Raw genomic sequence first — 16,999 nt, forward strand, 5'->3', positions numbered from 1 at the left:
AAACATTTCCCCTGGGAGCTTCGTAAAATAATACAGCGTTACAGGGGGGGATACACCACTTATCGATCTACCACTCCTGTTTTACGAGGAAACGTATCCTTGTAACATATCTGTTCGAGTTTTCTATTATGTAGAATTTTACTTTAATGATTATGATTTTCGTAAAATGACGAATGAACTTAACACGCCCTTAAAATTCCTTTATATGCATATCAATCTTAAAAATTGAAAAAGTTTTTGGTAAATTCCATTCCTTCTTTTAAAAAATGAGATGCTAAAAAAATTACCAGTGCAAATTTATAAATGTTGTTGATTTTTCTATGTAGTGTTTAGTGTACTTGTTCATCTTTATTCGCTTTTAATTTCTATCATGCTGTTGTCAGTTTTCTTAGACTTAAAAGTAAGAAATACCTGTCTGCACATTTTAAATCAGGGTCTTCAGTAAGGCAAATATTTGCCGTTACAATAAATAAACGTACTATTAAATTGGCCTAAAAGACTGGGGCAAACTGAGTTAGTGACATGCTTAAACTATTTACAATAAAGTTTTTAGATAGTTTTGGGTGAATTAAAATTATAATTTACTTAAATGTCTTATAAGTATTATACCACATTTTAGCATCGTTTATTAACGTTTCCTTGTTGCGATGATTTTCACGTAAAATGATTATATTCTTACGTCATCGTTCTATGACGTCGGTTTCCGCCATCATAAAAAAAACATATGACGTGAGAATACAATGGGAACAGCCCTGGCGATATATTCATATTTTACCACGGGTGTGTACTCAAAGCGTTTGAAGGACGTCATGCTAGAATCCTCGATAATTTTTCATTAATTTGGCATTAATCTTGTGAAAGTTAAGAAAGATATAATTTTTTTTCATCAAATATCATTACTATTAAATGTTGTTATACACATATATTTCATTGCTGCTACGGTAATCATTTCTATTGCGGAGGATGTATTTATGGAGTCTAAACAACTATTCATATGGATATCTTATGCAACCTTTGGATGTATAATATACATATTCCCACTCACTCGTAAATAAACGTGACCGTAACTATTATTTAGATGTAAACAGTTCTTAGAGGAGGCTGAACCAATAAAGACACATGTCAGTAACATTTCAACAGCTTTCCCGCGGTTAGTACTCACCAAACAATTCACAAACGGTCAAATAAGATTTGTCTCCATTCAGAATAAAGTCTCAAAAGAGACTGACCGATACAAAAATGACTGCAAGCAAAATATCTTAACAGTACTTTTTTTCCCGCCAGAAAATATTTGAAAAGTCTATAAACTTCTTTTAAACAATACTTTATGATTTAATGTTTAGGAATTTCAGAACAAGTTATGATTATAAGGTCCAATTATTTAAGATTCATTTAATAGTGCCTAAATAAAGTTATCATAGATACCAGGACTAAATTTTGTATATACGCCAGACGCGCGTTTCGTCTACACAAGCTCATCAGTGACGCTCGAATCCAAATAGTTAGAAAGGCCAAATAAAGTACGAAGTTGAAGAGCATAGAGGACCAAAAGTCCTAAAAGTTTTGCCAAATACATCTAAGGTAATCCATGTCTAAGGCATCCAGGGACATTTCAAACTAAGAAAAAAGTTCTTACCGGGCTAAAAAATAGCATGTGAGGACTCTTCCAACGACTTGTGTCTGATACGTTTCTGAAGTATGGAACCAGCCATCGGAATATTCCATGTTCACAAAAAAGCAATAATATGCTTAGAATCAAACCACATGACAACATAACAAACAATCCTGCATGATGTGAGGCTTGCAATCTTGAATCTTCTTGTGAAATACTCTGTTTGTAACACTGCTTGTCTTTAAAATGAATGTCGATTAGATCATCTATATATCCATTTTCATGATACTCTTTAATCTTTTCTGAGAGAGGAATCTACAAAACATACAAATTTGCAATAACTAAAAAATGCAATGTCTATAACTTGCTACACCATACGCGACTTTTGTCTGCATAAGCCGTAATGTGGAGCTTACGTTTAGCCATGGCGTTGTAAGATTTTTTTTGACTGATGAGTATGAAAGTCCTCTCAGTATCTTTCGCTTCTGTTTGTTTACTCCACATCTGATGCTTATCAAAGCTTTACCCACTTTCAAACATATTTTTGTGATTGTCCTCTTTTCTTTCATTCGAATTTCATTTATATCTTCTGATATGTCCCTGTATATAAGTTCTATGATAAATAGGGTTATTTAGACCTTGTCAATAGTGACTATAAATGAATATCAAACAACCACCCCTTTGAAAGATATTATTACACAAACCGTAATCTTTAAATATAATGTGCAATATGGTGTTAAAAAGTTCTTTGATGAAACAAAACAAGGTCATTGTTCTCCTCTTATATTAAATGCGTTAATCCCGGTTTTAGTTTGTATACCGGATTTGTTTTTTCTGTCAATTTATGGGTTTTGAACAGAAGTATACTACTGTTGCTTTTATCCATGCGGAGAAATATAGATACGGAATTGAAATCAGGTGACGAATGAGAGAAAGAAAACCTTTTGTATAATACCCCAACTATTCTTAAACCAGAAATTATTATATATTAGATAACTAAAAGGTGAAGTGAACAATTAACTATCAATGTGGATACAAATTGAAAACAAACTAGGTTCTTGAAACAGTCATCTTATATAGAAAATGGAATCATATTTGTATTATATTTTATTATTATATTTAACATTGCCATAAGAACGGGAGGTTTGGCTAGCCACAAAGCCAGGTTCAATCCACCATTTTTGCTTTAAATGTCCGGTTCCAAGTCAGGAAAATGGCAATTGTTTTCTTATACTTCGTTTCTGTGTGTGTTGAACATTAGTGTTTCTAAAATGCCTTATGCGACTTCTGGCGCGGAAAAAAATTAAAGTTAGGGTTAGTGTCCCTGTTGTATTGTTGTTTTTCTTTTATATTTGATGTGTTTCCCTCTTATAATTGATGTGTTTCCCTCAGTTTAAGTTTGCCACCCAGATTTCTCTCAATCGATTTATAACTTTTGAACAGCGGTAGGATAATGTTGCCTTTATTTATATGTATCCAGATGATAAGATGTGAGAGTTACACCACCCTGCTAAATAGATAAACGTTTAATATTGTTTTGGGGACAATCAATTACCGATATCAATAATAGATGGAATATTGCATAATTCTACGCTCAATTACAAATAGGAAAAACAAATACAGGACGTCAACCATGTGCAACTTCTGAGGGGAACGATGCCCACATACCTGGATTACAATTTTTTTTATAACAACCCAGACAATTTTGTATGTTGAACAGGGAATTACAGATACTTTTGTAAGTGGCCGGTTTGACCCGACTTAGGATTATTATCACCACAATGTCTTACTATCCATAAAAACCAAAATCATATCTACCAGAAAAAAAACCTGCTATTCTGTCTATAGTAAAAGGTATGGGTACACAGAGAAAATGAATCTCTACGATAAATGCAATTTAGTTCAAAATCATTCAGCAGAAAATTTTATTATTCAATCGACAGAAATACATCAGAAATCTTGAAATGCATATAAGAAGCAATATGCTCAAATTTTAAGTAAATTAGATATTATTCTCCTGGCAACATCGTAACTTCCTTATTAAATTTTCCACCACAGAAAAGTAAGGTTAACCAAACATAACAACGTAATTCAAAATCAGATGATTTATAATCTTATTTACAAGACACTGACAAAAATGAAAATAAATACTGAACTGAACCGCTACCAATCACTATAAATCTCTATATTTTAATAACAAAATTATATCTCAAGAAAAGAGGTTCGTTTACACTTGAAAACCAAAAACGATTCATGTAAAAAAAAGTACATTTCTGTTGAATTTATTTCATGTCCTAAAATGAAATAAAAGAGGCAATGTCCTTATAAGTTATTTTCTGATGAGCAGTTGAACTGGTCATAGGGTGTCACTTGTTTTGCACTATACTTTTGTCTATGACATTCATGGTATCATATTTGTTTTCATCTGTTTGATGACAATGAAGGTTAACACTGTTTTCACATGAGCATGTGTATAACTGAAGTTCTATGAAAAAAAGTTTTGACCTAAAGGATTTAAAGAGAGTGTGTCTGGTATTCATTGACCTTACTTATCCTTTTAAAGATAGTTCATTTTTCTAATACCATTTTTTTACTTAAAGAAAAACAGTAGAAATTTGGAATTGCATTTAGATACAATCTTTAATTCAAATGAGGATAAATACCCGCTTTCTGTAGCTGATGACTCTTAACAGAATTAGAAATTATTATAAATTAAGGAATATATCTCCCTCATGCAAAACTCTGATTCCTTTCACGGATTTAGCTATACTATTTGGACCTTTTGGATAATAGCTCTTCATCTTTTATATAAGCTTTGGATTTCAAATATTTTGGCCACGAGCATCACTGAAGAGACATGTATTGACTTATCGAAATGCGCATCTGGTGCAAGAAAATTGGTACCGTTAATTTTATCAACAGGATGTGTTATGATGATCTTTTAATTTCAAGCCGATAGCTTCAACTTTAAATTTGAGAGTAATCACGGTTTCACTGCTCAGTGCTCCTATTGTTTCTTTGGTTTCCTCTTAAAGTTGGTGTGTACCCACGGTTTTAGTTTGAAACCCTCTTGAATCTCTCTATCGATTTAAGACTTTTGAAGGTGGAGTCAAAATGTTCGACGATAAGTTTTTTTTAAACTTGTGTAAAAGTTAGGGCTCAATTTTCTTTTTAAATTTTAATATAAAAAAGCTAAATGTCGCATTTCAAGTTTTTTTCGTTAAAATACATCTAAATTACCGAAATCACAGGTATTGTATATCGGTTATATATGGAAAACATAAGTTTTCCTCTATGGGGGAAACCTTAACGATATAGTTGTTTAAATGTTATCGAGATAATTGATTTTTATAAATAATCATGATCTATCATTTAAACAATAGGTGTCCTATCAAATTGAAAAAAACAAAGTGTCTGCCTTGAGTTGAAAATGAGTTATTTTCTAAATAGTTCAGATATACTTAACGGCACTTAATATTTTTAATCAGGGGTAGGGTACATAAATTAATTCCTGTGTATTAAACAGTTTTCAATGAGATATTTTGCGTAGTAGATGAAGTCAAGCAATGTCAAGCAATGTTCAAGTAACTAATGCGGCAAAAAATATCAAATTTCAGAAATTGTTTATAGGAAATTGTTAATTTGTATAGGTTACAATGAAACAAATAAAATTACATGGACACAGTCATTTTATGAAGGGAACATGTATATTTTGATCAAAACAAGAAAAAAAAATTCTGCGAAATCGTAAGGTATCGTGAAAACCCCCAAAATTCAACAAGAAAAGCCAAAGGGACCATATATATCTGATTGCGGTAAAATCATGAATAGATATCGCGCTTCAATTAGACAACAGCAGTGTTTCCATAATTAGTTTATTAAAAGCGTCTTTTAAGGAGCTAATTGCTAAAAATAGCATTGCCGGCAATGGGACCACCAGTTAGTTTTTTATATTCTGATAGTTTGGTTGTTAAATTCAAAGTGTTAGGTGTTTCTGTTGTATGATGATTGGTAAAATATTTTAAACCAAAAGTTGTTTTGCAACATGGGATGCTCAGACGAAACACCCGATCTAACTGAAGTTCTTTTTTCATTTTTTTTGTCATTTGATCTACTTGTTTTATGAAACTAACTAGTAAAGTAACGATAGCAGTCAAATTTGATAAACATTGCGCTAACGAAACCAAAAGTATGAATAGGTATCTCAAATGTAAAAATGTATAATTAAACAGGCTCCTAACATAATACTATATTTTAGATTTCAAAATAATGTGCTGTAATATTGGTCTTGCTTCATGCACAACGACAAACGGTAACCCAACCTAATTCTTGAGTGAATAATTTAAAACTTACGATCTTTATTGGTATTATTTATCTGAAATAAAAACTGAGATATACGAAAGTGATATTTACCTTTAAGGGTGAGCCTTTTGGCAACCCTATTCCGTAGCCATCTTCTCCAAATGTCTGAGAAAGCAATCGAAGTCGACATTTTGGGTCTAACTTTACTCGGGCATAATCGAGTATTGGGTTATCACCAAGATATGCATCCAATTCATTATTTCTGAAAACACAAAAAAAAATGTGTAGGAAGCCACAATTATCTCATAGATAAGAATTAATGTTTCGTCAGCAGGTCTTGTCATTCTTTAGCTTTTTTTATGTATATCATTTTTTTTTCGTTCATCAGTTTGTTCTGTTCTTTACTCAGGCCAATAGTTTTCTCGTTTTGAATTGTTTTGCATTTGTCGCTTTCATGTCCTTTGGTATCTGGCTATATTGTATGGGTTTTGAAGGTTGTACGGTTATCTATAGTAATAGTAATTTTGGTGTCATTATGTCTCTTGTGGAATGTTGTCTAAATGGCAATCAAACAACAACTTGTCATCTTTACATAAGATAGAAGAAAAAAAGTACAGGTGTGTTTTCAAAGTGAACACAACGAAAATGTACTTGACGCATAAATCAGCAAAAAGAAAATAGGTTTTTGTTATTCTTTAATTTTCCATTCACAAGATATTATATAAACATATAGTTAAGTAATTTTATAAGATAATAGATATAATGTTCTTATAGCTTGGATTTCTCAATGACATACCCTCCTGATCTACTTTTACTTTTTTCTTGATAACAAGTGAGGGTAGACAATTGATTTACTGACATATTGTCATACTATAGACAAGACATGATTGTAAATGATTCAGTGTGTGAGATAAAACTGAAAAGCTATAGAATTATGTCTACTCTCGTGAGATTTAAATTAAAAGGAAATCTTTACCTAATCTATATAGTAAAGTAGGGTAATTCATTGCATAATGTGCACTAAACAGATCTTTGCTGACCAGAGCATTCTTATATCTTACATAAACACTGCAATCCACCATTACAATATGATATCGGACTATGAAATTCTGCACAAATTGAATGCATGTCTGAGATATTATAAGCGAAATGCATGCAACGATGGTCTTTACATGAATTAAACCTCTCTTGTTTTAAAAGCTGCTGACGTTGCTGCATATTCAGTCATCCGAGGCTATCACATGTTTCGGTTGAAAGTTCCACAGAAATGCAGAAATGCTCATCGGAAGCACGAAATTAATACAGTGTTTATGTTGAAATCTTTTAAATCGTACTTTAGTAAGGTTATAACTAGTAATTCGCAAATACACCTAATTATGTACCCCAACAAAATTAAAATAACAATTCAATTTAAATCAAAGTTTTATTGTCATATAAACTTTACAGTGTGTGACATATCACAATAACAAAAACAAATAAGACAATAACTAAGTAACTCAATATATATATATACAAATTCAGGTAAATATTAAAGGGTCCCCTGTCCTCAGTTCCATTGACCTATTTTATAAAGGATCCTAGTTTATTCACTTGTGTTGGTGTTGATGGTTTAAGCATATATATAAATATAACTTTGTCATTGTCATTGAGATTAGCAAATGAATAACAAAATGAATATCAAAATGAATAACAAACAATACCGAATTGCAAGGCAGAATTGCATTGGCAGAATCCAAAGCTTTTACACACCAAATGAATGGAAAACAAATGGTGTATTCCTGTCTTGTATACCATTATATGAGAGTAATTACAATTTAAATGTTTGGTTGTATAACTTATAAAGTTCGAATATTTAGCTAGCTGACATTTTTGGTCTCCTTATTTGTAATTTGGTTAAACAGATTTATAGTATTTATAACATATAACAATATATTAATTACCAATTTTAGTCTTGGAAACATAATTAATTTAGATTTAGTTGTATTCAGTGATGAACTAGCGTTCAGTAGCTGCATATATTCTTACGACATTTGTTTTTTTTAGTTGTTTTGTTCTCTGTTTTGATCTGATAAGTTGATATAAAAAAGTAGCTGTGATATGATTACCAATGGTAAAAGACGATTTCGATATACTACAAAAATCCCCGAAATTACGAATCTAAATCATTTCAAACGTTAAAACGATAGGCCTAATTTATGAACAAAAGAAAAAAAAACAAATATGAAATACACCAACTGAATTACAAACTCATGATATCATACACAAAATGTTGTGGGGTTAGTTATGTTAGTACACCTAACCCTCTTCCCAATCTACGACAGTGGTGTAACACCACAACACAAGAACAAACTGTACAAAACAATGAATGAAAAATAATATGATAAACAGCAATGAACGACAATTCAACTACAGGCTCCTGATTCAGAACAGGCGCATTAAGATAAGTACGGGGTTTAACAGATTTGCAGGGGCCAAATAATCCCTGTTTCTGGTTTGAATGGTATGTACATATTTATTTATTTCACATATATTAAAAGTCTCTACGAAAATCCAAACGTTCATGGAAGTGTATAAAATCATCAAAGATAACAGGATATTTTTGTATTTACGCCAGACGCGCGTTTCGTCTACAAAAGACTCATAAGTGACGCTCAAATAAAAACAGTTATAAAGCCAAACAAGACAAAGTTGAAGAGCATAGAGGACCAAAAATTACAAAGAGTTGTGCCAAATACGGCTAAGGTAATCTATACCTGGGCTTAGAAAATTCTCATGCCAGAAGTTTGGAGTTTTAAATACTCGATTTTATTACAGAGGAAGTAAAATTATAAGAATCAGTAGTTTAACCGATGTTTATATCTATTGAATATCTATTTATATCCGTTAAGTGAATACATTGTCAAATATAGGGAAAACAATAATAAAAAACGAGGTAACCGCAAGAACTTCAAACGCTAAGTTACCATGCGAATCCATACTTAAACAAAATTTCACAATCTTGAATAAGACACAGAAATTCGTCTTGGCTCTATAAAACAAAATTTGTATTGACAGGTGTATATGAAAATGAAATAGAAGTTATACTTTGATTTCAGCAAAACCCAATAAACAATGACAAATACATCTTATCTTTTTTGTTTATATATAATACCTTAAATATATGTGTCTATCCGAAAATTTTAGACTTCTAATCAACGTGTTTATATCGCTGTGATTACATAAGAGCATTTTAATCATTACTTAGTCTGTATCCTGACTGAAATTGCCTTTCAAACCAGTTTTTTTTTAAATCAATCTTCAATATTAGAAAATTAAACCACTGAATAGAAGGACAGATTGCTTTATAAAGTCATGTCAATTAGTTCCACACATGACTTTATCGGAAGCCCGTCTATCAGAACGGAGTACGAGAAGTTAAACAGGTTATATTTTGAAATGATGCTAATTGTCAAAGTAATTCAACATCAAACCTGTGTTTCATAAAGAAAAATAATGTGGAGACAGCTGTCAGTAAATGCGAACACTTTCAAACCGGTACCAGTTTGATGCAAACCATGTCAATCGTTTACAGGACAACAACCACGCAAAAATGAAAATGTATTCATCTCTTGTTTATGATGAGTTAATATTACGAACTCTATAAGATAAGGGATGTATAGAAATAAAATAAGATATGAAGGTTGTAGTTGATATTTGGACAAAGAAGAAAGAGGTACACCACCAGTCCAGTTTTAAAGCCAACTATTACACAAAATAAAAGATAAAAAATGAACAACTCTAAACCAAACCGGAATTATTCTGGTATTCCTTCTCCCTACGTGTTTAATTATTTATATTATTTGACTTCTGTTTTGCCTTATTACTGAAACTGAACATTGAAATCATTTTCAATTTTATACCAAACTCATGGAATATGCTGATATTCAGTATAATATAAGGTAATTATTATTTGCATATGCCCGATAAAAGTTTTCGAATTTACTGACTTTGGACAGGCAAATAAAGAATATGACAAGGTTAAACATGTTGGTGTGCACTCACCGCTCCCCTTAGCTGGGTAAGTGGTATAACAACAAAACAAACTTATAAGAAAGTTGCAAATGCCATTTAAACGGGAGGTTTGGCTAGTCTTAAAATCAGGTTCAACCAAATTTGTTTTCTTTGAATATCCTGTATCAAGCTACAAATATTGCAGTTGTTATCAAGTAGCTCATTTTTAAGTATATTGGCGGGTTTTTCTTTGGTGCACTTCAAACGTTCTGTTGTTCCGTTGTTTTTCTCTCATAATTGATGTGTCTCCCTCAATTTTAGGTTGTTACCCGGATTTGTTAACTCTCAATCGATTTATAAATTTTGAACAGCAGTATACATGTTCTACTGTTGCCTTAATTTCACCATATAAACAGGAGAAAAGAAAAAATACAACTGAAAAATTACTAAACCAGGGGTTTATATCACAAACTAGTCAAAACATTTACTTAATTTTATCATCGGTAGAAGGACATCATTCGTAAATATAAATCAACTTCGGATTCGAGCGTCACTGATGAGTCTTTTGTAGACGAAACGCGCGTCTGACATTAAAACAAAATAAAATCCTGGTATCTATGATGCGTTTATTATCAGACATCTTAATATACGTTCAGGTATTTCACATCCAATCTTTTATCGTAATATTTTTTACAAAGCACCACAATATTGGCATTCATCTCAAAAGCTAGCCAAACCTATCAATACACTTTTTCAAAAGTGCTATAATTACGATACTCGTGTGAGTTCATTTAAGACGGCGTATTTTGTTATTAATATTGATTCATTCATAGGGTCTTTGCATCGGAAATAAACACATTCATAATGAAAACGGAGAATGTGTCAAAGAGACAACAACCCGACAGAAGAGCAGATTACAGCTGAAGATCGCCGATGAGTCTTCAACAAAGCAAGAAAAATTACACCCGGAAAATGATTCAGGTGGCCCCTAAACAAAAATGTGCCCTTGTTTTTTGATAATGGCTTCAAACAAAACTCCAAAAAATATAGATAAACTAAAATAAAAAATCAAACAAGACAAACAAAGGTCAAAGGCTGCTGGCTTGGCACAGGCGAAAATGCAGCAGGGTTAAACATTTTTTGTGAGTTCTCTCTCTCTCTTTACCTCTAGCCAATGTAGAGAAACGAACACACAGCAATATGCATAGTAAAACTCAGTTTAAAAGAAGTCCGAGTCCAATGTCAGAATAGGAAACAAAAGAAACTAAGCAAAATGTATGCATTTGATTTATATTTACGAATGGTGTCCTTTTTAAATCTAGATATGTAATAAAATCACATTACTTAGATCCCTAGAAAAATAAGCGTACACGTACTGAAAAAAATCTATATTCTTATAAAAATTTCGTGGTGATCTCTATTTAGAAGTTTGATATGTGAACAAAGTTGAATATGGTTATATCTTACATAAGCATTTTTATCCCCTCATCAGAACTTGGCACCAGATGTCGGTGGCTGACATGGTATAGTTTAGAGTTCAATTTACTCAAAGTTGTATCTACAGCACTGCCTCCCAAAGTTCCAACTCGAATGCCCAATAACTGAAATACAAGGTAAACATAAAAATCAATTGATTATGAAATCGACAAGAGTTAATACTCGTAGATACCATTGGTTGAGTTTTGGATTAGTTTTGTGTGTGGGGATACCAGTAAAGCATCTGCCATGCGTTAAAAATAATCTGTATCAGCAACCTAGTTATATCGAACGTTTAGGTAAATTGATTTCGCATAAGTTCGTTTAAAGTCTGTGCAGAATTATTCACAGAGGAATTGAAAATGGAATATTACGAAAGCTTTAAGCGTCAAATACGAAATTGCTATTTATCAACTAGACAGACCAGAGAAATATATATTACATATCCAATACCTAAAGAGAGGATAAATCAATTTGCCTTCCCCTATCAAATGGATACAACAATATCATTGTTTTTTTAGTTAATTGTCTTGTAAGGATGTAGCAATACAGGCTTATAAACAGATGTGTGTTCAAAATTTTAATTAAACAGGGAATGAATATATGTTTTAGAATATTTTTTCAATACATCCATAGATGCAATGGTGCTCATAAAACCGTATGCCCCCAAAGAACACAAAATATCGCTGTTTTTTTTATTTAAAGCTTTAACTGTAGTCTTCGTTAATGCCGTTGTTAAATTTAATAGATGCTTTTTGTGCTTCTTTGTTAATTATTTGTTTGTTTAGAGATTGTGAAACCTTGATGACTGCTGTACCGATCATTTTGACAATTTTGCCTTGTATGTCTGTTTTGTTCACGCATCGTTGTAAATATAATTGTATTTGATGCGACTGTCATACGAGTGAGAGGTTTAGCGCTATAAAACCAGGTTTTTAAAGTTTTAAGAAATGCCCGTACCAAGTCAGGAATATGATTAGGTTTTTCTGTTTTGAATTTTCCTCGGAGTGCAGTATTTTTGTGATTTTATTTCTTAACAAATGAAATCTAAATTCTATAAACTATTCCCATATTTCTGTTAACATGCATATAGTATTTAAAATAAAAAAAGCAATAAGATAGGACATTATTTCTTCTATCTTTAGGCACTGCGTACTGTTGATCCGGACCGACTTTGACTTGCACAACTTTTTATCGGCTTTTCCTCACTCAACTCTTCCATAATTGATCTGTAGTATATAATTATCTTTGATATGTCTTGTTTTCTCATTCTAAAAGATGTGTCACCGGCTTAATAGAAAAAATAGTTGTTACAGTTAACGGAGACAAATTATTAGTGACATTCTAGGCCATTGAAGGCCACCAATAATTGACATCCAACGATTCTATAAATGTCTTTGGAAATCAAATTACTTGAAAGAAATTACTCTATGCGACGCGTCTTGCTACAGTAATATTTGTGCCAACGATTTTAGAGATTGGTCCTTATATAACTTACTTCAAAAAATCAAATATCAATCTCTAATTGTATCATCACAGATTCTGGCGAATGCATGTACCATACACAATGAGGATTATGAATGAAGCAAGAAAACATCTCAGATACACTAGTGGTAGAGATCTAGCACCGTGCAATATTTACATTTAGTAAAATTGAGAATGGAAATGGGGAATGTGTCAAAGAGACAACAACACGACCATAGAAAAAAAACAACAGCAGAAGGTCACCAACAGGTCTTCAATGTAGCAAGAAATTCCCACACCCGACGGCGTCCTTCAGCTGGACCCTAAACAAATATATACTAGTTCAGTGATAATGAACGCCATACTAATTTCCAAATTGTACACAAGAAACTAAAATTGAAATAATACACGAGTGCGCTACTAGAAAACTTGACGGTTGAAATATGTCTCTTGACATAACGTGCTCAATGCGTCATATATACTATTTTTTGATGGATTGTATAACATCCTTTTCATATGTCCTGTAAGCACTAAGATGTTACATTTTATGTGTCATTTCAATTGCCGGTTTGTCATTGTTCGCTTCTGTCCAAATTAATTTGTGTTGACTGACGCATTACATTTAAACACATCCAGAGAAGCATTTAATTATTTCCTTTTAAGCTATAACAAGTGTATGATGTCAAAGAAGGACACACGTGTTCACTGGTTATTTCTCCATTTTTTTAGATTGTATGTATATCAACATAAACATTTAAAATTAATAAAAATGCAAAACGATCTTGTAATTCTTTAGCAAAGGGAGGAAAGAGGTACCAAAGGGATATTCAAATATCTATAACTGTTTAATAAAGTATTTTTCCGTTTTAACTTTTTACGCTGATTTTTAATAAAATTTGACAGATGGTCATACGTAGTAAAATAATCAAACTAACTCTTCTTAAATGTAAAAACTGTAGAATAAAACACTGTAAAGTTGTTTTTCAAATATAATTGAAGGAAAATTATTGTGATTTGCAAAGTTAAAAATCCAATTTACTTTGTTACTTTTTTATCACACCTTGCTATTTCCCAATGTATTCTTCCGTAGAACAATGGAGCCCTCGGCAATTAGTTATTGCCCTCAGTAGCTGTTTTGCTCTTACCTAAAGTGTTTATTTCCATTATCGGAAATGCATTTACACAGCGGTATGAAATATTTGATTTGAAGAGAATGTCCTTGATTTATTACGACATTTTATACAAATATTATAAGCTGTCATTTCCTTAATGGAAAATATCTGTATTTTAGCTTCGTCTTGTTTTTGATAATGTTTTACATGTGATTATGATTAAAGCCAAAGTGTTTTAAATGAAGCTTATTTGTTTCATGAAAGATTTGTTTTGTATCATAATTAAATGATAGATAATTGTACGTGACCTTTAAGCATGTATTAGAGATATCAAAAGGATAATCAAACTCATTAGTAGATGACAACGGACAACACCACCGCAAAAAAAAAATAATTTAAAAAAAAACGACACAAGACCAAGAAAAAATACATCAGTAATTAGTATACGAAACACAACATAAACTTAAAGCTGAGAAACACGCAACCCACACACATCACCACTATTGTTTTACCTTTGATATATAGGAGTGAACAATTAAAAACAATCGTGTCTAGATCAGGTGCTTCAAAAGCAGTAAAAATCTTAATTCGGATCTTACTGCAGTCATTTGCTCAAATGATAATGCATTAAACTCGATCGTTGTAAAAAATCAATCAAATTGTGTGCAACTGTCATACAAGAAAGAGGTTCAGCTATCAATAAAACCAGGTTTGATCCACCTTTTTATATATGTAAAAATGCCGGTCAGTAATATGACAGTTGTTATCTAATCGTTTGGTGTGTTTGAGCTTCTGATTTTGACATTTGGTTGAGAATTTTCCGTTTTTAATTCTCATCTGAATTCTAATTTGTTTTAGTAGATTTTTTGGAATGCACTTTTAGATGTACTTTTCAGGCCACGAATTATTATGTGCTTGCCACGATTACTATCGTCAATTTTTTTTAAGCCTTTTAATTTTCGGCACTGTTGATGCTGAATATAATTCTTGTCATACACGACATTTATTTGATATACAGTGTTTAATCTTTACTGTCAATTTTCAATAACATGAAGTGTGCTTGATGAACAATAAAATTAACGGAATTGTTTATTCAACAGAAATGTCAAATGGATAATTAAAAGTACATGTATCCAGAAGCCTGTTATTCATTGGTTGTATTTTGTTGCTAAAAATAATATTTGATTTTTTTTAGTCAGACTGTTAGTTTTTTTTAATTTTATTGTTGTAAATTTTTTATGTTTGTTGTTTCTATTTTGGCTAGTGGTATATACGGGAGGGTTATGATCTCACGAAACATGTTCAACCTAGCCGCATTGTTGCGCCTGTCCCTATTCAGAGCATCTAGCCTTTCATAGTCTGATGATTTTTACGTTTAGTATATTCATATGTTTTAGACTAGTTTGACGCCCATTATTACTGATCTAGTACACAACTGATGCTACTCCTAGTGGACTTTTCGTCTCCTCTGAATGTATCACCAGCCAAGTAGTCATTTGATTTTTAAATGAAAAAAAGTCAAAAATTTCACCCTAATCCCATAAGAACTAAGTGTTGGCTATTTTATTTCTAAGCTTTGCTTATAACAATACTTGCATTGATTTGACTAAGGGTACACTCGTTTTGATTTAAATTCCCATAAAAAATTACTGGATTAAACTTACCCTTGGATCATGAAGGTCATTGTAATTAATACCAGCATGTTTTCCGGCTATATAAGCGGCAAGGTTGGCAGTGTAGGAAGCCATGATAAAAATACACGCACAAGCCCAAAAGTTTTGTAAAACCTTGCTTGGCCAGGATTTTGGTGACTTAGTCTTAACTGTATGACCAAATAATAAAGAGTAAACCATAGTTAATCCCGATGCTAAACAATAATTTTGTTTACGTTTTCGGCCCCACGGATTAAGTCCAAAAGGACTATTCCATTCGAATATAGATGAGCAAATTCCACTGATAGTTGCAGAAATAAATATAGAATACCACACGTAAGAATGAAAAGGTTCCAGAAAAGCATGCAAAATACTATATCCTATTTTTTCATGATACAACACAGAGAATCCAGAGAAGAAATAAGGATATGTAAAATCGATCACTTCTAATCTCGGTCTAGTAATACTGAATGCCCCAATGGCCATATGAGCTGTGCCTTCCATCAGATCATATACCATTCCCGTCCATGAGCCATTTATTTTCTTTCCGTATTCTGTATCTTGAACTACATACATAGTGTATTCAAAATTAAGATCTTCTGCAAGTTTATCTAGTAGATCAACTGTTAATCCTCGGCAACAGCTAATATTATAAGGATTAGTAGCGTTAACAAATCCATTTTCAAAATCCCTGAGCGCTTTGATAGTAGCTATTGTGTCTTTTGTCGGTAGCTCCAAACATGTAGTGTACATAGCACACTGTCCCGTATCCGAATCGAGTCCATATTCTGAATTTTTTATAACAAACGGTTGCACAGGGTTTGTAACGATCCTGTAATGCTTTTTATTGTTCCTAATATGTGTCTCGATAGGTTCGTCCGGCCAAAGAATACCAAAAGGACATACGTCGTCACCCCTTACATAGCCTATTCTACGCCACGTACTTTTTCTTCCTTTCCTGACGAGATGACGAACATCAATTGTATTTCTTTGTAATATTCCATCTGAACTAAATTGCATTGGACCTGACACACCCTCTATAGAAGCTTCCAACATTTTTCTGCAAAAAAACCAACACATATTTACAAATAAACAATATTTATCGTAATTCCCTACACTTAAATCACCCTGCTGAATGGATCCGAAGTCTCATGTCAGGGTGTTGTAATGTTAGAATATAACTTATCAGCGACCCCAAAATATTACACAAAACTTAATCAGAATAAGTATGGCAGAACAGCCAATGGGAAATATGCAAAAGGTGACAAAAGAGACAACTGTAAGAACGATCAATTGGACTTTTGACATATAAACATCGTCATATATCTGCTGCTTGATACATTGGAAAGCTTATTGGCTCACTAACTAAACTCAATCGTAGAAATGTTCTA

General features: G+C 32.2%; 1 protein-coding gene across 1 annotated transcript in view; it reads right to left on the minus strand.

Annotated features, from left to right (window-relative positions):
* The window catches only part of LOC134716354 (glutamate receptor ionotropic, NMDA 3A-like), a 33,282-nt gene that overhangs the window by 13,502 nt on the left and 2,781 nt on the right, over nt 1–16,999 (minus strand). The window contains exons 2-5 of the mRNA XM_063579313.1: nt 15,621–16,668; nt 11,372–11,505; nt 6,026–6,176; nt 1,637–1,927 (exon numbers count right to left, since the gene is read on the minus strand). Coding sequence (XP_063435383.1) covers nt 1,637–1,927; nt 6,026–6,176; nt 11,372–11,505; nt 15,621–16,668 — 1,624 coding nt within the window. The remainder of the gene's footprint in view (nt 1–1,636; nt 1,928–6,025; nt 6,177–11,371; nt 11,506–15,620; nt 16,669–16,999) is intronic.

This window comes from Mytilus trossulus, chromosome 1, assembly GCF_036588685.1.
Source record: "Mytilus trossulus isolate FHL-02 chromosome 1, PNRI_Mtr1.1.1.hap1, whole genome shotgun sequence".
NCBI lineage: Eukaryota > Metazoa > Mollusca > Bivalvia > Mytilida > Mytilidae > Mytilus > Mytilus trossulus.